Source organism: Macaca nemestrina, chromosome 6 (assembly GCF_043159975.1).
Source record: "Macaca nemestrina isolate mMacNem1 chromosome 6, mMacNem.hap1, whole genome shotgun sequence".
NCBI classification, from domain to species: Eukaryota; Metazoa; Chordata; class Mammalia; order Primates; family Cercopithecidae; genus Macaca; species Macaca nemestrina.
Genome location: NC_092130.1, coordinates 71,603,596 through 71,627,342, shown reverse-complemented (window position 1 = coordinate 71,627,342; position 23,747 = coordinate 71,603,596). Strand labels below are relative to the sequence as shown.

The following is a 23,747-nucleotide window of genomic DNA, read 5'->3' as shown; positions in this document are numbered from 1 at the left end:
GTCTCTTCATAGGGAGGGTTGGATACTCAGTTTGCTGACCTAGGTGAGCAGGTGTTTCAGCTGTCTGGAGATCTGCCTGGGGGTGAAGAAGAGAGGGCCCTCCTTTATGTGTATCTTTGCACAGAAAGGGTAGAGTGGCTCAAGCTTCCAATCCGGGCTTGCAGGTTCTTTGCCTGGAGACCTGCCCTGGTGAGGAGCAGAGAGGGCCCTGTTGCCCCATGATCTGTGCACAGGAAGGGTGGGTGGGTCAGGCTGCTTTTCCAGGTGAGCAGGTGCTCCAAGTGCCTGGAGATCTGCCCTGCCATGGAATGGAGAGGGCCCTTCTGCCCCACGATCTATGTCCAGGACGGGTAGGGCATCCTAGGCTGCTGAACCAGGCAAGTGGGTGCTCTGAATGCCTGGAGATCTGCCTAGGTGTGAAGTGGAGAGGGCCTCTCTGCACCAAGATCTGTGAATGGGAAGGGTGGGGCAGGTCACACTGCTGATCCAAGTGAGTGGATGTTCCAGATGCCTAGAGATCTGCCTGGGTATGGAGTGGACTGGGCCCCAAAATACTGTGTTGTATGCTCAGGAAAGGTGGGCCAGCTCAGGCTGTGGAACCAGGCAAGTGGGTGCTCTGAATGCCTGGAGATATGGTGGGGCATGGATTGGAGAAGGCCCTGCTGCACCATGTTCTATGCTCAGGAAAGTTGGGGTGGCTTAGGATGCTGGTCCAGGCAAGTGGGTGCTTCGAATGCCTAGAGGTCTGCCTGGGGTTGAGTTGGAGAAGGCCCTGCTGTGCTACAGTCTCGGGGAGCTGGCTGGGACACTCAATAATGGCACTCAGACTGCTTCCATGTAGCTAAGCAGGACCTGCTTGCAAGTCTTACAGTTTGGGAGAAACTGCAGCTTATAATAGCTTTCTTCCTGCCCCAGGCCTGTGACAGGGGAGAGCATAGTTCCAGTACCTGTTGCTGAGGTGCTTTCCATAATTCTGGCTCTGGAGGCCCCTACCCTGCTCCAAAGCAAGCACTCCAGTCTCCGGCCCAAGATTAAAATTCCTGTTTGGTCACGCTGCTGGGTCACCAAAGAATAACTGTCATTGTATGCATCTGCATTAAAAATGGCATCCTGCTCTTAGTCCTCCTTCTGGGACAATGCCTACACCTTTTTCTGGTGTCTTTCCCTCTCAGCATCTCCAACCCTCTCTCCAAGTTACCCCAGAGCTTGGGAGAAACAGTGTTCTCCCTTGTCTTAGGTTGCTCAGATCACCAGTGGAAAGGTGAGTCACAGAGAGAGGCTCTCGGCCTCTTTTATGTACTGGGGCTTCACTCACTTTTATCAGTTGAATGTTGTCACGGGACTGTTTGCCTGCGTTCTCCTCCATGGGATCTGGGGTCGCCTTCATGATTCCAGTGGATTTTCATTTTCCTTCTTGAATTAAAGCTTACAGAGTTGATTTTTATGTACTGTTTTGCTATTTCCAAGTGACTGAGACATACTAAAAGTCTCTAATCCACCATCTTGGAAGCATAAAAAGTCTTTGAGGTTTTTTGAACAGTGTTTTATAGTTTTCAGTATATAGGTCTTTCAGATTTATGTATAAGTACTTAATATTTTTGATGCTCTTGTAAATGACATTTTTTCTAAATTTCAGTTTTCAATTATTCATTGCTATTATATGTTAATCTTGTATCCTAAACTTTGAGGAAAACATCTATTTGTAGCTTTTTATCGATTTTGTTGTATTGTCTACATAGATAACCATGTTGTCTGTAAACAAAGACAGTTTTGCTTCTTTTTTTGTAATCTGGATGCCTTTCATTTATTCTTGCCTTTTTTCAAAATAGGCTTGAACTTACAACACAGAGTAGAATAGAAATATTGACAGCAGATATCCCTCTCTTGTTCCTAATTTTATGAGAAATGCATTTAGTTTTTCGTGATTTTGTATAATGGTAGCTATGGGTTTTTAATACCTTTATAAGCTTGTAGGAATTCCTTTCTATTCTTACTTGGCTAAGAGTTTTTTTAATGAGTAGACATTGGATTTTTTTCAAGTGATTTGTCTTTGCTGAGATGATTGTTTTTCTTTTTGCAATTGAGTATGTGGAATTGCATTTATTGATTTTTCAAATGTTGAAAGAATTGTGGTTTCCTGGGATAAACTTCACTTAGTCTTTATGTATTACAATTTTCTTATATTTGATTTATTAATAATTTGCTACATTTTTTTTGATAATTTTTGCATCAGTGTTCTCCTAAGAGATACTGGTCTGCAGCTTCCTTTTCTTGTAATGTGTTCTGGTTTTGGTATTAGAGTAATATTTGTCTCATAGAGTGAGCTGGGAAGTATTTTCTTTTAACTTTCTGGAGAATTTTGTGTAGAATTGGTGTTATCTCTTACTTAATAAGATCAGTAGAATTCATCAGTGAAGCCGTCTGGGCCTAGAGTAATTTTTCTAAGAAGGTTTTTATCTGTTAATTTTTAAAGTCAATGTAGGGCTATTCAGGTTTTTTATCTTCTTGAGTAAACCTTAGTGGATTATACCTTTTAAAGGATTTGTCTATTTTTGTTTAAGTCATCAAATGTATTAGCAGGTTGTGGTTGTTTTGCCTTATTATCCTTTTAATATGCGGGGAATCTGTAGGGATGTTATAGCTCTCATTTCTGATATTATTTGTATTTTCTCTCTTTTTTTCCTGATCAGTCTCACTAGAGGTTTATCAATTTTACTGATATTATCTGAGAACTGTCTGTTGATATCCTTGATTTTTTTCTATGTGTTTTCTATTGCATTGATTTCTGTTTTAAAAATATTGATATTTCTCCTACTTAATTTGGGTTTCATTTGCTCTTTTTTCTCCCTAGTTTATTAAGATGAAAGCTGAGATCATTGATTTAAGGCCTTTCTTCTTTTGTAATACAAGCTTATACTATTCTAAATTTTCCCTGAGTATTATTTTAGCTGCATTCCAGAAATTTTTATAGGCTTATTTTAATTTTATTTTCAGTTCAGAATACATTTAAATTTCCCTTTTGATTTTTTTTTTTGATCCATGTGTTCTTTCAAAGTCTGTTACTTAATTTTCAAATATATATGTATATATATAGCCTTGGATCTTTTTGTTACTGATTTTACATTTAATTTCATTGTTTTTCAAGAACCTATTTTGTATCAGTTGAATGTTTAAAAATTTATGAATACTTGTTTCATGGCCCAGAAAATAGTTTGTCTTGGTAAATATTGCATGTGCAGTTGCTAAGAAGTATGTATTCTGCTGTTGTTGGTTAGAGTGTTCTGTAGATGACAGTGAAGTGAAGATGGTTGATAGTGGTGTTTAAGTCTTCTATTTCTGTATCAGTCAGGGTTTTCCAGAGAAACAGAACCAATAGGAGATATATATATACATATATATATATATATATATATGTATATATATATGTATATTTATGATTCATCATGGAAGTCTTGAAGACACACGATATGCTGTCTGCAAGCTGGACAAATAGGAAAGACAGCGCTGTAATTCAGTCTGAGTCTGAAGGCCCGAAAACCAGAGGTGCCTCCTGTGTAAATCCCAGAATAAGAAGGCCCAAAAACTTAGAGTTCTGATGCTTGAGGGCAGGAGGAGAAGAATATCTATTCCAGAAGAGAGAGAGTGAATTTGCCCTTCCTCCTCCTTTTTGTTCTATTAGGCTGTCAATAGATTAGATGATGCTTCTCATCGAATCTTCTGGTGGGTCTTCTTTAGTCAATTGTCTGATTCAAACGCTAATCTCTTCTGGAAACACCCTCAAAGACACACACAGATGTGTTTCACCAGCTAGTCAAGTTGACGCATAAAATTAAACATCACATTTTCTTTACTCATTTTTGTCTACCTGTCCCATGAGTTGAGAGAGGGATGCTGAAAACTCCCACTGTAACTATGAACTTGCCTGTTTCTCCTTGCAATTTATTAAACCATTTTTCTTATATTTGAATCTCTATTATTAGATGCATAAATGTTTAGAATTGTTATATCTTCTTGACAAATAAATTAACTTGTTTATTGGGTGGGAAATGTTTGGGATTTTTATGTTCTCCTTATTAATTAGGCCCTTTATCATTGAGAAATTACCTTAACTCTGGTAATATTCTTTGTTATGAAATCTAATCTGTCTGATACTAATATAACCACTCTGGGTTTCATTTGGCTAATGTTAGCATGGTATGCCTTTTTTCATCATGTATTTGGTATATTTGAAGTGGGATTTTGTAAGTAACATATAGTAGAGTCTTGCTTTGTTTCCTAATATGACAATCTCTGCTGTTTAGTTTGTGTGTTTATACTCTTTCATTTAATGTGATTATTGATATGATTAGGTTTAAATTTATCATCTTACCATTTGTTTTCTCCTTATCCTGTCTGCTCTTTTTATGTTCTTATTTTCCTTTCCCCTCTTTCTTTTGGATTGAGCATTTTAAAAATGTGTCTGTTTTTATCTCCTTTATTGAATTATTACCTATAAATGTTCATTGTGTTATTTTAGTGATTGCATTAAGGTCTATAGTATACATCTATAACTTACTGTAAGTATATATTTTAGTGAAATGTAGAACCTCATCTATAATAATATTCTTGCAAGAGTATACTTCAGTTTCTCTCACCTGTTCCTTATGTTATTTTTGTTACAACTTTTAATTATATGTGAGTTATAAATCCCACAATACATTATTATTTTTGCTGATTATCTTTTGAATAATTTAAATAATAAGTACATAAGTCTTTATATTTGCTCATTGAGTTACGGTGTATGGTACTCTTCATTTCTTTATGTAGATTCAGGTTTCTAGCTTGTATCATTTTCTTTCTGCTTGAAGAACTTCCTTTCACATTTTTTATAGTGCAAGTCTATTAAAAAAATTTTTTTTTAGGTTTCAAAGTGTAAAAATATCTTTATGTTGTCCTTTGTTTTTGAAAGCAATTTTTACATGTATAAAATTCCTGTTTGGCAATTTCTTTACATATTTTAAAGATGTTGCTGTATTATCATCTAACTTGCGTTGTTTCTGATGAAAAATTTGTGCCTAATTTTTTTTCCTCTGGCTGTACTTAAGGTTTTCCCTTTGTTACTGATGTTAGGCAATTCGTTATGCGCCTTTATATAGTTTTCCCAACATTATTTGTGCTAGGGGCTTATTGACCTTTTTAAACCCGTGGGCTACTCCAGTTTTCATCAATTTTGGAAAATTTTCAGACATTATTTTTTAAAATTGTTTTTTAGTTCTCCATCTTCCTTTTATCTTCTTTGAGGACCCTGATTACATATGGATTTGGCTGTTTAAAGTTGTCCTACAGTTTACTATGCTGTATTTTTCTTTCTTCTCTTGTTTCATTGTGGTTAGTTTTTATTATTGTCTTCTACTTCACTCATCTTACTTTTATTCAGTGTCTAATCTGTTGTTAATTTTATCCACTGTATTTTTCAGCTCAGATATTTTTATTTCCAACTTCCTTTAGTAATCCTATTAATAAGGTTAACTTTGATTCTTTCCCTGACCACTTATTTTCAGCAGTGTCTCTTCTTCCCTCACTCCTCCTTTTCTGGCAACAATACTTCCTTTCTTGCCAATATTTAAATTTAAATTACGCCTATGTACCATTCCTTCATCTTCTTGTACCTGCCAAAACCCAATTCTTCCTTTCGCTCCACACCCATACTTTAGGGTGGAACAATTGGAGAGAATAAACAGAAATCAAGTAGTTGGGTCATTTCCATGTTAAAGATGAACAAGTCATAAATATCTCTAGTTGTTGGATTTGAATCACTTTTATACTTTGTATTTCTTGACTTAATATATTTATTCTTTCCTCTGGTTTTGTGAATATATGCAATATATTCAGGAAAGGGGTCCCCAGTTCAGACCCCAAGGGAGGGTTATTGGATCTCACGCAAGAAATAATTCAGGACAGGTCCACAGTGCAAAACGAAAGCAGGTTTATTAAGAAAGTAAAGTGGTAAAAGTACAGCTACTCCATAGACAGAGTAGGGCGTTTCTGAAAGTAAGAGGAGAAATGTGTTCACCCTAGGTACAATACTTGTTTATATACAGGATAAAAAAAGATCATGGGGAGATGTGCTCTGCTACAAGGGTTTGTGATAAAGGATTACTTTTCTTAATTACTATATTTTGCAAGAATCGATGTTATTATCTTTAAAGCAAAATTAGGAATGCTTCTGTTCTCAAGATATCATCGGGGTATCAGGGCACTCCTAAGTCTGGATCTGTTTAGTAAACATTATTAATCTGTTCCCTTAACCATAAACATCTAGAGGCTAGCAATACCTAACTTTCTGGGAATGCAGCTCAGCAAGTCGCAGCCTCATTTTTCCTAGCCGTCACTCAAGATGGAGTAACTCTGGTTCGAATGCCTCTGTTATTTATAGTTATTTTGAAGTTTGTACATTCTGTCTTTAATCCTGAGGGCATGTTTCTTGTTGGTTTTCTTTTCTTTTTTGTTTGTTTGTTTGTGTTCCTATTAGAGGAAATATTAGGAGATGGAGACCTAGGTAACTGTCTTTTTTCCCCGACTACCTGGTGTCTATTTTTTCATCATTCTTTGAGCACTTGTTTACTTTTTGACATAATAAGATATTCCAATCTCATCTTGAATATTGCTTTCTACATTCCTAGAATAAACCCTTTTTCCTAGGAGTCCTGGTTTCTTTTAGTGTAGAAAATAACTGAACATTCAACCAATTTACTATGTATGGAATTTTAGGTTTCACAGTATTTACAATTACAAATAATGCTACAGTGGATAACTTTGAATAGATGTATTTTTGTAACATGGATGTCTTCATGGTGAATTTTTGGAAATGAGATTTCCAGGCCAAAATGTTAAATGTACCTGTTATGTCATATATTTTTGTTATATATTACCAGTATAAATATCTATAAATTTCCTCTGTGGATCTTGTATCATTTTGCATATCCAGCAGAAACACAGGAGGATGTCAGCTTCTACTTAATCTGGGTAACAGAGTTTGTTCTCAGACTTTTGTATTTTTGTTATTCTGATAGGTAAGACATTATATCTAGAGTGCTTTTATTTTATATTTCTCTAAAAAGAGTGAAATTAAACATGTTTCATATGTTTAACAGCTATCATATTGTTAGGAACTGTTTTCTGTGCTGAAGATGAATTTTACTTTGTGTCTTCTTATTTATGTAAAATTATATCTGTCTGCATACAGTCAACTTCTGAAATAGTACAATGATAAATATAATCTTCAAATGATGCAAGGTATTTTAAAAGGAAGTATTGCCTTACCTGTTAAACATGAAGTGAATTGAAATATTGGTGATGTTACACATACCATATAGGAATAAGAAGTAATGAAACATGCTTTTTGATGAATCAGTCTTATTATTTAGTAGTCACATAATACATACGTAATGTAACTTGAGCCTGTACAACTAGGGTTTCAACTATATATATTTTTAAAGCAGTAATGTTTAAGCCTGGCTATAGAGCCACTTCTGCTATACCACCGGATTTGAAAACATTGAAATCTTGGTTGAAATCATTTCAACATTTAAAAACTTGGTTAATGAGAGGATCACTTGAGGCCACAAATTCAAGACCAGCCTGGGTAACATAGCAAGACCCTATCATAGCTAATTAACTAACTACACCCCCCCTCCCACAGATATATACACACATGCTTTAATCTATTAAAAAAAACATGAGTTTGTTCCCACACAGTTGACATATTAGGAATGATTTGAGCTTAACATTAATTTTGCATTTGTTTATGTCTGAAACCTGAAGAAGCACTAGGTGAATGCAGAAAACTAGAACTAGTTGAACCATGCTGCAGAGGAATACATAGTAGACACACACTTCAGTCCTTAACTGGCTACCTTCGTTTACCTTTTTGTTGTGAGCCACACTCATCCACATGTGGCATTTCAACTTTCTGTCAAATTTTGGATAACTCTCCCCTTTACAGAATTCATAAGTTGCAACCTTTCTGAAATCTCCTTTGACAAGCAAACTTCAGGTCTTTTCAAAATGAAGTGTCATGTTAATATGGTAGTCATGTGCTTCTTAACATTTAATATCTGTAAAACTATGCAAAGTTTTTTCTATTAGGTTTCTGTTTTTAAAAAATGTGTCCCTGATTAGTTTCTTGAGTATCATGCCTTTAAAACCATTTGTCCATAAGCCCTGTGGTTTTTATTTTGCAATTTTTGTACAATCTCATGGTTATCAGGCACAAAAATATTTTGTTACGGTACAACTTATACATTAGAATTAGTTGTGGAGCTTTAAAGTACTGATGTATAGACCCCATCCAAAGCCTGTTAAATAAGAGCCAAGAATTGGCATTTTTAAAAAGCTTGCAGTTGTTGGGCAGGGCATGATGGCTCACTCCTGTAATCCCAGCCCTCTGGGAGGCTGAGGTGGGCAGATCACTTGAACGCAGGAGTTTGAGATCAGCCTGGGCAACGTGGCAAAATCCCATCTCTACCCAAAATAAGAGAAAAGTAGCTGAGCATGGTGGCCTGGTCCTGTGGTCCCAGCTACTAGGGAAGCTGAGGTGGAAGGATCACTTTAGCCCAGGAGGCAGAGGTTAGGAGGATCTCTGCAGTTAGCAGAGATTGTGCCACTGCACTGCATCCTGGGCAACAGAGCAAGACACTGTCTCAAAAGAAAAAAAAAAAAAATAGAAAAAGCTTGCAGTTGCTGCTTATTGCAGCCAGAGTTGTGAACTGCTAGTCCAGGGAAACCGTGAAGCTTTGAAGCAAATGAAGAGAAACTCTTATGAGTGGGAAGTATCTAAAATTTCCTTTGAACTTGCAATTGAATCTTTGAAAACTTCAACTTTAGGAGAATTTAAGGAATTGTCTTCTGGATTTCTGTATTCCATAAAGACATAGAGACTCCGAAAACATTCTTCTTATGTAATGGGCAAACTCACAATAAAAACTGTTGTTTCACAGAACCATTTATTTTGAGTTATTGTGTAGTGTACAAATTATGCATTCTTCATGGAATTTTTATGTTGCATTTTAAAAAAATTAAAGCAAGAAGAAAGCAAACAAGTAGTTGGAGGTGTAGTCTGCAGTGAAAAGCTATTTATAACAAGTATTATTTAGGTATTTTTCAAGCTTGAGTCATCTTGTTGATTTATTTTCAATGTTTTAGTATAATTATAGCTCCAGTAGTGGTTTGTTCTTTAATCCAGTGTTGTAGAATAAATACTTTTGGTATAATAAACTCAGAACACTGAAATTACTACCTGTTTATGGAATACTGATTTACCTCACTACACAGCTGTTAGTTCAAATTTAGAGGGCAAGAAAGGACTAATATGCATTTCTAAAAGATACATATTTCCCCCTTAGGTGTAGTTTTCTCTTTTTCAAAAGTTGCATGCAGAGTTTTCTTTCTTTATATCATGTATTAATCTTAGTATAACTGGTACTATTTACCTCTGTAGGCTTCCTAAGCATAAAATAGGCATTGTAGGGTTTATGTTAATTATTTTAGAAGCCTGAGATGCTATTTAATGTATGCAACTGATCTCTTTTTTGGGGTAGATGAGAATAAAATTTCTGTAAATTGAATTATTATTCCTCCTTTTTATTATGAAATAGGTGATGTGTTTATTTCTAGGAACCATTTTATTTTTGGTCACAAAACAACACTGCCAAAGAATCACATTTAAGAATTCAGAAAATTGGCCATATGCGGTAGCTTCTGCCTGTAATATTAGCACTTTGGGAGGCCAAGGTGGTGGATTGCTTGAGCCCAGGAGTTCTAGACCAGCCTGGGCATCATGGTGAAACCCCATCTCTACAAAAAAATACAAAAAGAAAATTAACTGGGCATGGTGGTGTGCGGTGTGTGCCTGTGGTTCCAGCTACTTGGGATGCTGAGGTGGGAGAATCACCTGAGTCTGGGAGGTCAAGGCTTCTGTGAGCCATGATTGTGCCACAGCACTCTAGCCTGGGTGACAGAGCAAGACTGTCTCTAAAAAAAAAAAAAAAAAAAAAGATAAAGAAAAAGAATAAATCTTTTGAAATCACATTTTACATTTCAGGTAAAAGCAATGTTTTTAATAATATTAATATACAACTAAGAATTCTGAAAAATGTTCTAAAATTTAAAAATCTCCAATTAATAATTTGTTTTCCTGGGGCATTGGAAAATGTGTGCTGTCTTTTTCACTGTGTTAAAGTTGTCCTGTTTCTAATTATCCAGTGAGATATTGGGGCTGGTTAGATAAGATGATGATTTTATTTAATTGTTCCGTTGAGGGAGATATGAGGGACGGGTCATTATTTTAGTTAGAAAGGCAGTTACAATGAGAGGCCTCTTTCATTTTCATATCCGTAGCTTCTCATAGAGCATGTCATATCAAGAGTGACTCGCTAATCTTGCCCTTAAAGGACTTCTCTTTAGATGTACTCATACAACAAAGTAGGTAGCCTAAAGGAGTAGATAGCTTTTCCTTATGGCTCTTCACTTCTAATTTAATGATTAAGTACTAAATACAGATTAAAGATTACTATGTGATTTGTAACCAGTTTAAAAATATTCTCCTTAGTTTAATCTAGTTAGTTATTCTTTTTTATTTTTAGTAACAGGGCCTAGCTCTGTCGCTTAGGCTGGAGTGCAGTGGTGTGCTCATAGCTCACTGTAGCCTTTAACTTCTGGGCTTAAGTGATCTTACCTCAGCCTCCTGAGTAGCAGGGACTGCAGGCATGTACCACCATGCCCAGCTATTTTTCTTTTCTTTTTTTTTTTTATTTTTAGAGCCAGGATCTGACTCTGGCATGTCCCACTGCACCTGGCTAGGTAGTTTTTCTTAAAGTAATTTTAAGATATTAAGACCTTTAGGTTCCCACACTCCTCCTTCCGGTCTAGCACATTAAGAATTAGTTTTGTGGCCGGGCGCGGTGGCTCAAGCCTGTAATCCCAGCACTTTGGGAGGCCGAGACGGGCGAATCACGAGGTCAGGAGATCAAGACCATCCTGGCTAACACGGTGAAACCCCGTCTCTACTAAAAAATACAAAAAAAAACTAGCCGGGCGAGGTGGCAGGCGCCTGTAGTCCCAGCTACACGGGAGGCTGAGGCAGGAGAATGGCGTAAACTCGGGGGCGGGGCTTGCAGTGAGCTGAGATCCGGCCACTGCACTCCAGCTTGGGCGACAGAGCGAGACTCCGTCTCAAAAAAAAAAAAAAAAAAAAAAAAAAAAAAAAAAGAAAGAATTAGTTTTGTATTTGAATGTGAGCTCTTCCATTATTTAGGTGTGTGACTTTAGGCAGATTAATTTATCTGACATTCAAACTCCACATTTATAAGATGAAGATATTTTCTTCATAGTGTTGATAAAAGGAGTAAATAAGAGAAGTCCTGTGAGTGTGCAAGAGGTTGGTAATATTAATGAGTGAAGCCCCAGTAAGTAAAAGAGGCAGAGAGCCTGTCTCTCATTTAGATGAGCAAAGTTAGCTTTAATAGGAGTGGGGTTGAAAGAACTAATGGAGACCATCAATTCCACCTGTCCGTTCTATGTGAGAGAGAAAAAAAGCATTTTTTTACATGGAGATTCGGAAGAAGAAAGTGTCTTGAGTATATAGATTAGTTTATACCTTCTGAGAGTCAGTACTGAGTTTTAATTTTTTTTCCCCCAGAAGTCTATTTGAGGAGTTTGAAAAAAGATAGATAAGGCAGTAGATGAAAAGGCTGATTGGGTTGGAGGAGGAAAGAGAGGACTTTGTTTTTTTAAAAAATGTTGCGCGGAGGGGGCCAATGAAGGATAATCTGGAACTACAGGAAATAGGAAATAACAGAACAGCTTGTCTAGCACATAGAAAGGGAATGGAAAAGAGTGGAGAGCAGGAATATATAAAAAAGAAGCTAAAGAAGAGATAAAAATCTCCCAGAATCCTAACTGTAGTTCATTCTTCTAGTTAAAATTTCCAAATAGGCCATTATTGTTTTAACAGTGCTCTACTAGAGCTGGATCAACAAAGGAATCTTCTCTGGATGTGAGGTATAAAACTCAAGGAGTTTGTGAGAATGGTACTAAATAAGGAAGTAGCTATTAATAAGTAGGAAAAGATCACGGGATGCTGGAACTGAAAGGGACTGTGAAGATTTTTTTATTCAATGCTTAATTTTTGGTGGGAGAAAACTGCTGAGGTTAGGCGATTTACTTCTGAAGAATAAAGGTGACTATGGCCAGTTATTTTTCTGGTTATACTGTTCTTCAGAAGAAGAACAAGAAAGGTGGCCCTTAAGTCCAAGAGGAATAAAAGCAATTGAGGAGCACCAAGAAGCTGGAAAAGTATTGGGAAAGAAAAGATAATATACTTTCTTAATTTCTTTTCTGGCCTGATCTGTGTTTAGATACTTAGATTTACTTTTTTAATAGCAGTAGTAATACCCTGGTAGTCATGTGGCTCTCTAACTTTTGAGACTGGACAGTGACTGAGCTAATGCAGCTCAGCATCTTTAGTACCAGTCATTAGAAACCAGTTATTTAATATGATTATATTGAGTTTATTTAAAAATATTTAATCTTTGTCCACATATTATTTTTTCATTTATTTAGATTCATATATTCTATTATATGTGTGTATACACACACATACACACATATTTTATTTACTATAATTTCTTTATCCATTCATCTGTTGAGGGTTGTTCCTTGCCTATTATGAATAATGCCTGTCCTAGTCCAAGTTCTGTTGCTATAACAGAATTCCTGATATCGAACATTTTATAAAGAAAAAGGTTTATTTAGCTTATAGTTCTGTAGGCTGAGAAGTTCAAGGTCATCACCCTGGCTTCTTGTGAGAACTTTTGTGCAGTGTCATAACACAAGGAGAAAAATAAAGGGAAGTGGACATATGCAAAGAGAGAAAATCCAGGGACTTTATAGCAATCCACTTTTGTGGGAAATAATCCATTGCTACAGGAGCTAATCTAGTCTTGCCAGAGTGAGAACTCACTATTGTGAGAATGGCACCAAGCCACCCACATGGGAGGAGCCCTCATGACCCAAACACCTTCCATTAGGCCTCACCTACCAATACCACCACATTGGGGATCAATTTTTATTTTATTTTATTTTATTTTTGAGACAGATTCTCACCCTGTCGCCAGGCTGGAGTGCAGTGGCGCCATCTCAGCTCACTGCAGCCTCTGCCTCTTGGGTTCAAGTTATTCTTCTGCCTCAGCCTCCTGAGTGGCTGGGATTACAGGCGGCCTGCCACCATGGCCAGCTAATTTTTGTATTTTTAGTAGAGACAGAGTTTCACCATGTTGGCCATGCTGGTCTCGAACTTCTGACCTTAAGTGATCTGCCCCCCTTGGCCTCCCAAAGTGCTGGGATTACAGGCATGAACCACTATGCCTGGCCTGGAGATCAAACTTTAATGTAAGTTTTGGGGGAGACAAACAAATAGTATGCAAGCCTTAGCAATGTTACAATGAACATGAGAGTACAGGTATCTTTTTGTCATATTGATTTTGTTTTCTTTGGCTGTGTAACCAGAAGAGGGCTTGTTAGATCATATAACAGTTCTGTTTTTGATTTTTTGAGGAACCTCCATATGTTTTACATAATGGCTGTCCTAATTTACATTTCCACCAATAGTGTATAGTGCTCCTTTTCTTCACATCCTTGCCAACACTTGTCTTTTGCCTTTTTTATAATAGCCATCTTAATAGGTGTGAAGTGATATGTCATTGTGGTTTTGATTTGTAGTTACTTGATGATTAGTGATGTTGAGTACCTTTTCATATTTCTTTTGGTCATTCGTGTATCTTTGGAAAAATACCTGCTCAGGTCCTTTGCAGATCTTGAAAATTGAGCTATTTTTTGTGTGTGCTATTGAGTTGTGTTAGTTCCTTACGTATTTGTATTAGTTCCCTCATTAGACATACAATTTGCAAATATTTTTTCCCATTCTTTAGATTGCTTTTTTATTTGGTTGATTATTTCCTTTGCTGTGTAGAGGCTTTTTAGTTTGGTGTAGTATCACTTGTTTAATTTTGCTTTTATTGCCTGTGCTTTTGGGTGTCATCTTCAAAAAATCATTGCCAACAACAATGTCAAGGAACTTTTCCTTTATTTTTTCTTCTAGGAGATTTATGGATTCAGGTCTTATATTTAAGTCTCTAATTCTTTTTGAGTTGATTTTTGTGTATGGTGTAAGATAGGGATCCAGTTTCATTCTCTTACATGTGGATATCCAGTTTTCCCAAAACTGTTTATTGAAGAGACTGTCCTTTCACTATTGTGTATTCTTGGTGCCCTTGTCAAAGATGAGTTGATTGTGTATGTCTGAGTTTATTTTTCTGTGCTCCCTCTATTCTTCCATTGGCTCATGTATATGTTTTTATGCTAGTATTATATTATTTTGATTAACATACCTTTGGAAATATAGTTTGGAACAAGGAAATGATGCTTCTAGCTTTGTTCTTTGTAAAGATTGCTTTAGCTTTCAGGGTATTTTATGGCTCCATAAGAAGTTTAGGATTTTTTTTTTCTATTTCAAAATTCTAATGTCATTTTTTATCATTGAAATTTTAATTAGGAATTTTGATAGAAATTGCTTTCAATCTGTAGATTGTTTTGGGTGGTATGGATATTTTAAGGATGATCATTCTTTTAATTCATGAACATAAGCGTATTTTCCATTTATCTGTGCCTTCTTCAACTTCTTTCATCAATACCTTTTAGTTTTCAGTGCAAAGATCTTTCACTTCCTTGGTTAAATTTATTCCTATGTATTGTATTATTTTTGATGCTAATTTGGGAGTGTTTTCCTAATTTCTTTTTTGGATAGTTTGTTGTTACTGTGTAGGAATGTTACTGATTGTTTTTATATTCGTGGCAGGAAAAGAAATAAATTTTAAAAAAGAAAAAAGAAAAAGAAATGTTATTGATCTTTATATGTTGATTTTTTAATCCTACAATTTTACAGAATTCACTTATTAATTCTGACAGTTTTTTTTTTAAATTGGAGAGTCAGTTTTCTACATACAAGATCTTGTCTATTGTAGACAGTCATAATTTTCTTTTCTTTCTTTCTGATTTGGATTTTTAAAATTTCTTTTTATTGCCTAATTGCTCTGGCTAGTACTTTTAGTGTGCCATTGAATAGAAGTTGTGAGAGTGAGCATCCTTTTCTTTTTTCCAATTTTAGGGGAAAAGCTATCAGTTTTTTACCATTGAATATGTTAGCTGTGAGCTTGCCCTATGTAGCCTTTATTACGTTGAGATACATTGATTCTATGCTTGATCCCTTGAGAGTTTTTATCATGAAAGGATGTTGCATTTTGTCCAATACTCTTTGTGCATGTATTGACATGAGCATATAAAGTTATTTATTATTCTGTTAATATAATGTGTCAAATTTATTTATTCATGTATGTTGAACCATCCTTGCATCCCAGGGATAAATCCCACTTGCCTGCTTGGTCATGGTGTAGGATCCTTTTAATATGTGTACAATTTTGTTCTCTAGAATTTTATTGAGGATTTGTACCTCTATGTTCATTAGGGATATTGGCTTGTAATTTTTCTTTCCTTTTTTTTCAGTTTATTTTTATTTTTTGTAGACATGGTGTCTTCCTGTTACCCAGGCTGGTCTTGAACTCCTGGGCTGAAGCAGTCCGCTTGCCTCAACCTCCCAAAGTGCTGGGATTACAGGCATGAGCCTCTGCACCTGGACAGTTCTTGTTTCTTGTAGTGTTTTTGTCTGGCTTTGCTGTCAGGGTAATACTGGCTTCATAGAATGAATTTGGAAGTGTCCCCTCCTTTTTAGTTTTCTAGAATAGTTTGAAAAGTATTGATGTTAATTTTTCTATAAATGTTTTGTAGAATTCACCAATGAGTCAAATAAGGGTCTGGGCTTTTTGATGAGAAGTGTTTGATTACTGATTCAGTCTCCCTACTTGTTTTAGTCTAGTCAGAATTTCTGTTTCTTCATGATTCAGTCTTGGTAGGTTGTATTTGTTTTTATTCCATGGCACCTTGTTCTTTGCAGATTCCCTGCTCTGTCTCCTCAATTCAGGGATTCCACAGGGTTCTGCCTCGGTTTCTCAATGTTATGGTGGTTTTAGAAACTTTTTTTTTTTCATTCTCAATACTTAGAGACAATTTAAGTAGCACCAAAGTTTACTGATTCAAATAATTTAGATATTCAATAGCGAAACATTTGAGCTTTGCACTTTATTAGAGGCAAGTTATTCATAATTGGTTTATGGCAACCATGGACTCCATGGTTATTGATCTCTTTGAATTTCATACTTGTAAAAGTTGGGATTCAAAGAGGAAAGTAGAACTTACATCATGTCGTTCAATAGACAGGGTTTAATTTTGGGAAAATCTTCAAAAGCTTTGGAAGAGCTAAAAGGAAACAGGAGAGGGAGAGAGAGTGCAAGAGTGAGAGCCTGCCAGCCTTCTTCCTATTCCTCAACCCTAAAGACTTTATTTCCTTTTTTTCTGTAATTAAGATCTTCTTTGTTTTATATTTTGTCCTAGAATTTGACTTTATATTATTTGAATATGGTGACTACAGGGTCTTGTTGTTCATATTTTTTCTGGGGTGTTTTCACTTGTCTTTTTGTTGTTGTGCTGTATTTTATTTCTGTTTCATATGTATTGCATGTAGTGAAGTTTTGTCCCCTCTCTGATTTGATAATGTTTTCCTTTTCATAGGTGTTTATCCCATTTTCATATAATATTTAACAGGTAGAGTTAGTATCTTTTTTATTTTTATTTTTTTTCAAGACAGGCTCTCGCTCTGTCACCTGGGCTGGAGTGCAGTGGCACAGTCATAGCTCACTGTAACCTCAAACTCCTGCGTTTAAGGGAATCTTCCAACTTCAGCCTCTTAAGTAGCTAGGGCTACAGAAACAAGCCACCATATCCAGCTAATGTTGAAATTTAAAAGCAAAGCTTTTCAAATTTTTGATTAAAAATTTTTTTTGTAGAGACACTGTCTTGCTACATTGCCCAGGCTAGTTTCAAACTCCTGGCTTCAAACAGTCCTCCCACCTTGGCCTCCCCAAACACTGGGATTATAGATATGAACCACTGCTCCTGGCCTCATTTTTATTTTGTACTCACTTTCAATTATTACTTTTTGTCCTTTTTTTTAAATGGATCGTGTTAACTTTCCTTAAAAAGCACTTTTGATAATTCAGAAGGTATAAATAGCCTGCTTGTTTAAAAACCTTCGCTTGGATAACTTCAGAAACTTAAGAATTATAAACTCAAATTTATACTTCTTGATATACAAACTTCAGAACTAAAGCTGTCTTCTGACTCTTCTATTTGAAAAGTTACTTAAACTTCTTTCCATCAGTCTCTCATTCTTGATTTTTGTTGGTATCCTGTGGGATTTTTGTCTAGTCTGGTAAAATTAAATTATTATCACTTTAAAGTTTTGTAGCTCTTCTTTCAATAATGATGATATTTATATTCTGTTTTGCAAATTTTAACCATGTTTTCTTATGATTATATTATTGTTATTTGCCCATGATTAAATTTTTCTAAAATTAAAATTCAGATATTTTTACTTTTTAAATATTTTTTAACCTGTCTATAACTTTCAGCATCAGTGACTTCCTACTGGTAAAATTCAATTGTAAGGAACACTGTTAGCAATCATTTCTGTATGATGAAGCAATTTTAATGTCTTCAAGTGGCTGACAGTATTTTGTTTATTAAGTTACAAAGAATTAGCTTGCAGCTGGGTGCAGTAGCTTATGCCTGTAATCTTAGCACTTTGGGAGACTGGCAGGAGGATCACTTGAGGCCAGGAGTTTGAGACCAGCCTGTGCAACATGGTGACACCCTGTCTCTATTTTTTTTTAAAAAAGAAAAAGAATTATCTTCCACAAATTATCCTAAATAACAATTTATCTGTGCCCTGATCATTGCTATGCTGTAACCAAAGAGCTATATCTGCAACGTGCTATTCCAGTTGTACTGCAAATATTGAAATGTATCTTTACTTTTGTTTGTTTCTTTGTTAAGCATCTATTAACATTTTACTCTCCTCTGTTTTAACAAATATCCCACCCACCCAGCTAATTCAAGGAATTAGATCATCCAGACATCTTTTTGTGTGTGACTTTCAACCATTCCTTTTAGGTCAGTGTTTCATTTGCATTACATGCTGCTCTGCTATTTCTGTTATTTTTTCAGTTGAAGATAGAGCTGTTTATTTTTTCTTCACTATCAGATTATATTATTACCTAATACAATGTTAAAAAAATATTTATGACTGGGCATGGTGGCTCACACCCATAATCCCAGCACTTTGGGAGGCTGAGGTGGGAAGATCACTCAAACTCAGGAGTTCAAGACCAGCCTGGACAGCATAGTAAGACCTTGTCTCTACTAAAAATCAAAATAATTAGCTGGACGTAGTGGTGCATGCCTGTAGTCACAAATCCTTGGAAAGCTGAAGTGGGAGAATCTCTTGAGCCTGGAAGGTTGGGTCTGCAGCGAGCCATGATCGTGCCGTTGCACTCCAGCCTGGGTGACAGGGTGAGACCCTGTCTCAAAAAAAAACTCTTTAAAGCCACTTTTATGGCATGTATTTAATTCATGGTTTTATTCTACATTCCTCCTTCCTTTTTTTCTTTCTTTTTTCCTACTTCTTCCCTCTTTCCCTCCCTCTTGTCTCAAACATCACAGTAAATACTCAAAATATTAAACATGATCCCATCTTCATGGAGCTTCCATTTCAGTTGAGGAGACGTTATAAAAAAACAAACCACCAATTATACATATAGATAAATAATTGTTTTAAATGCTGAGAAAAAGTAAGACAGAATAACAAGGATTAAACTTACAGGATATTTAGCTGATTACTAAAGGAAGATATGGATCTTGCCAGGTGAAGGTGAGGAAGAGCTTCTAGGTAGAGGTAAAAACTTTCAGGAAGAGATTGGAGCTTGATAGGTTTAGCAAACTGAAGAAAGAACATTTCTAGCATTTATTTCGCTTGGTAGAGAACAGCAAACATGAAGTTGCAAGGATAGATTAGAGGACAGATAATGGGAGACATTGTAAGTCTTAGAAGGAGTTTGGGCTGGGTGTGGTGGCTCATGCCTGCAATCCCAGAACTTTGGGAGGCCAAAGTGGGTGGATCACTTGAGGCCAGGAGTTCGAGACCAGCCTGGGCAAAATGGCAAAACCCCGTCTCTACTAAAAATACGAAAATTAGCTGGGCGTAGTGGCTTATACCTGTAGTCTTAGCTACTTGGGAGGCTGAGGCACGAGAATCACTTGAACCCAGGATGTAGAGGTTGTAGTGAGCAGAGATTGTGCCACTGCACTCCAGCCTGGGTGATGGAGCAAGACTCCATCTCAACATAAAAGAAAGGAGTTTGGATTTTTCTTTAAATGAAAAGGAAAGCCAATGTAGTGTTTTAAGGAAGACAGTTACATTAATTTTTAATTTTTTATTATTATTATTGCTACTTTAAAGAGAATGGATTGGAAAGGAGCATGAGAGCGTACCATTTGGGAGATGTTGTAATAGTCTAAGCCAGAGATAATCATAACCTTCAAAGGAGTGGCAGTGGAGATAGAGAGAAGACGATGGATTTGTGATTGGCTTTGGAGACAGAATCTGAAAGACTTGCTGATGGATTGTTCATGGAGAAGGGTGTCCTGGGATTCAAAGGAGCAGGGGACTTCTGCAGAAACACAGGGAATGTTTATTAGCAGCATTGGGGTGTTGGGAGTGAGATAGAGCCAGGCTTTTGTTAAAACTAGAAGATGACAGGAAAGTTCTGAGAAGAGGTATGAAGAATTTTCTAATTATAGAGCAAGAGTTCTTGACGATACAGGATTCTATAGATAGTGGCTTGGGTTGGATTAGGAGATACTGAGGGCAATATGGGGTTGACAGAATGGCAGTATATGCTTTGAGACCTTGGACTTCCTGTGGTGACTACAGTGAACAGGGCTTTTAGGCAGGTTGGGATGTACCCTTCTGGGAGAGGAGGGCAATCTGACCCAATTGTGTGATCTTTTGGCTTCCAAGAAATCTTCTTCCCTAGGCTGCAAGGACTCCTACATAGAATTACAAAAAGTTACTGCTACAAAGCACTTAAATAATATTTATTTTTGAAGATAAAGCAAGAAGACTGTCTCCTCTCACTTTTTATTTTTTTTGTAGCATTAATATTCTGCACATGCCATAGAATGTTTCTCCAACACTGCATAGTTTGAAGTGAAAATACTAGATGAAAAAGGCAAAGCTACATATATTATAGCCATTTAGTTTATGTTTTTAATCCATGTTTGTATAGTTTTATACTGTTTGCATCTTTGTTAAATTTTAGATTTTGAAGTAAGGACTACATTAGTTTTAAATTGCTTTGTGGTGTTAAGAGCAAGTTAGTGATTATATTTTCATATTTAAAAGTAAATATGATGGGTTTATAGGCCACACATATGTTCTGTGTTCATCATATCATTTCACAACTAAAAATGAGTCCCGTCCCTAAATAACTGTTCTCAAAGGTTGTTATTTTTTAAAAAATATGCAATACAGTGTATCAAAAACAAGATTGACAAGTCAGATCCTGGCAAGTATGTATTATGACTAAGAATTTGCTTTCTTTAGGCTGTAATTTTGCTTCAGTGCTTATGAAATTTTGATTTTTGATTACATTGGAATATTAACAGAAAGAAAATAATCCTATTCATTCACAGATCAAAAATAATAGAGTAGAAAATTATTATTGTCAGTATCTGAAACCAGACTTCGCTCATTTAAAAAATATCTTTTGGATCCACCCTATCATAGATCTTCAATATTGTTTATGAATAGAATATTGAATACTTATAGTGAAGAGCATTCCTCTGTTTCTTTTTTTTTTTTTTTTTTTTTTTTAGTATATATATGTCAGGAAGTCTAATAATGATTTGTTCTTCTAGCAGTTTCCGTATGCCCACTGATCCCAAACCTACAATTATGTGCCTCTTGCTATTGAGGCAGTGTGTTGTGCCCTTTGGTGTATTGTGCTGGAAGAACTATTGAAATGTAAAGATATTTGTTAGGAAAAGAACGGGGCTATAGATAGAAATCCATTAAATGCCAGTATTCTCACAGGCAACAAAAGAACAGGTACCAAAGATTGAAAAGGAAATTTTAGAAAGGGAGGAAAACAAGCCAGGAATGTTGAAAATAGGAAACTAAGTGAGCCTCCACAAAAGACAGTTTCAGAATGAAGTTGAGTCAGCAGGATCAGATGCCACAGAGAGAGGCAGGTTAAGATGAAGATGGGACAATGTCTGTTGCATTTGACCATTAGGAACTGAAGACCATAGTGGGGCATTAGAATGGTGTGGCAGAGCAGTATTTCAGTGTGCTGGAAAACAAATGAGAATTGATAAAGTGAAGACTGCAACTCTTACAGAGTCCCCTAATCTTTTTCTTAGGTTTCTGTGTAGTCTCTGATTATAGAATTTTGAAGTATGTGTAGTTGAAGTTGAAGATGTTAAATATAAACCATTCATAGATCTTTACACAGTTGCCAGAAATCTATTTTTTATATTAATGTAATAATTTATCTAAAACTAAATATTTAAAGTTTTGAACTCTTAAAGCACAGCTAAATGGAAACCTTTAATGCAAATGTTAATTTTGTTTCTTTTTTTTTTTTTAGTCTTGGCTACTTATGATTCAGCAGACAGAACAACTTAGTAGGATAATGAAGACACATGCAGAGGACTTGAACTCTGGACCTTTACACAGGCTCACCATGATGATTAAGGACAAGCAGCAGGTGAAGAAAAGTTACTTAGGTGTTCATCAGCAGATAGAGGCAGAGATGATCAAGGTTCGTTTTTCCATATTGAAGTTCTTTCTTGAAATTGTTTTCCAAATTCACTGAAATATTTTACCTTATTTGACTTTAAAAATTATGTATTTGTCATTTCCCAACAAGAAATAGGTTTATGGTCTCTAATAAGTAATATCTTATTGAACATAAAACACTGATTATAGGATATACTGTTACTATATATACTCATATGAAAGAAAAAAGAGGCTCCCAGTTAAACTATGACACAAAGCTTTATCACTTAGGCATTTGAGTTTTTATTTACTGAAATCATTCTCTGAGCCTTTTAAAACTAAATTTGTCTTATCTAATACTTTGCATAAATAAAAAAGAAAATATAGGCAAAATTACTTTTGGTATTCTTAAATTTACATATCCCTAATTTTCCCTACATTCAGAGTCTGTCTCTCTGAATGACATTTTTCAAATTATTTTTATTGTAGAAATTTGTAAATGTATAAAAGAAGAGAGAATAGTAAAATGAACTTCCACCTACCCATCACCTGAATAGTCTCTGTGTTTTCTATACTCCCACCCACTTTTTTTTTTTTTTTTACATTGGATCATTTTAAAGATATCATTTTATCCATAAATATTTTAGAATGTATAGCTAAAATCAGTGTTCTTGTTAAAAACGTAACTAAATATCATTAATTTGCCTAAAAATAATAATTCCTTCATGTTATTGAATATTCTTTGTTGAAATGGTTGTTGTTTAAGCTTTTATTTATAGTTGGTTGGTTTCAGTCAGGATCCAGATACCATCTATACCTTGCATTTGAATGATACTTTAAAAAAATATGTAGGTTCTCCTTCCTGCCCAGTTTTTAATAAAATGCTATTTATTTGTGGAAGAAACTAGATAATTTGCTCTATATAATTGAATTTCCTTCATTTTGGGTTTTTCTGTTAGCATCTTTTGATGTGGTTTACATATTCCTTCATCTTTAATCTTTTCTGTAAATTGGAATTTAAATCTAGAGACTTGATAAGATTGGGTCTGGCTGGGTATTTTGGGCAAGAATACATCATAGGTGGTAGTATACACTTCCTGCAGTTTTATATCGGGAGGTATATAATGTCGATTTATCTTTTTATTATGTGAAACTTGACTGATTGGTTCCAGTGTTGTCAACCTGAGCAATCGATTCAAAAAGTTTTCTGGCTTATGCCTGTAATCCCAGCACTTTGGGAGGCATGGTGGGCAGATCGCCTGAGGTCAGGAGTTCAAGATCAGCCTGGGCAACATGGTGAAACCCCGTCTCTACTAAAAATACAAAAATTAGGTGTGGTGGTGCACGTCTGTAAACCCAGCCACTTGGGAGGCTGAGGCATGAGAATTGCTTGAACATTGGAGGCAGAGGCTGCAGTGAGCCTAGATCATGCCATTGCCCTAACAGCCTGGGCAACACAGCGAGATTCTGTCTCAAAAAAAAACAACAAAAAAAAGTTTTGTATTAGTCTTTTACCAAAATAGTTTTACAAAGTTAACCAGTGAGATTTTTCTTGAATGGGGAATAATTTGAAACTCATTTATATTTATATTGTAGTTATTTTTGTTTATTCACACAGTGTCATCATCTGTGTCATCGAGAACATTGATGATACAGAATTTCTTTAAAAGGGGTTTGAGATTATTTTCCAAGTTGCTGATAACCCCTTTTGCAACGTTTTGATGCTTTCTCTTTCTTAGTCTTCTCAAATGGCAAATTTGAAGATCTGTAGACAATATCTGGTACACGTATTTTTTCCTTAAATTGCATTTAAATGGCTTTTTGACTACAGTCAAGGACTTGCAATTGTGTCATTGTTCCATAGAAATAATATCTTAATTGTATTTTTAATTACAGAACATATTTCTGCACTTACCAAGTT

General features: G+C 35.6%; 1 protein-coding gene across 24 annotated transcripts in view; it reads left to right on the top strand.

Annotated features, from left to right (window-relative positions):
• LOC105471095 (FER tyrosine kinase) overlaps positions 1-23,747 on the top strand; it is a 692,543-nt gene that overhangs the window by 319,947 nt on the left and 348,849 nt on the right. For all 24 annotated transcript variants that reach the window (XR_011624806.1, XR_011624809.1, XR_011624807.1 and 21 more), the window contains one exon: positions 21,696-21,869. Coding sequence is in view for 20 of the 24 variants with exons in the window: in XM_011723459.3 (XP_011721761.2) it covers positions 21,696-21,869 (174 nt within the window). In the remaining 4 variants the exon portion in view is untranslated. The remainder of the gene's footprint in view (positions 1-21,695; positions 21,870-23,747) is intronic.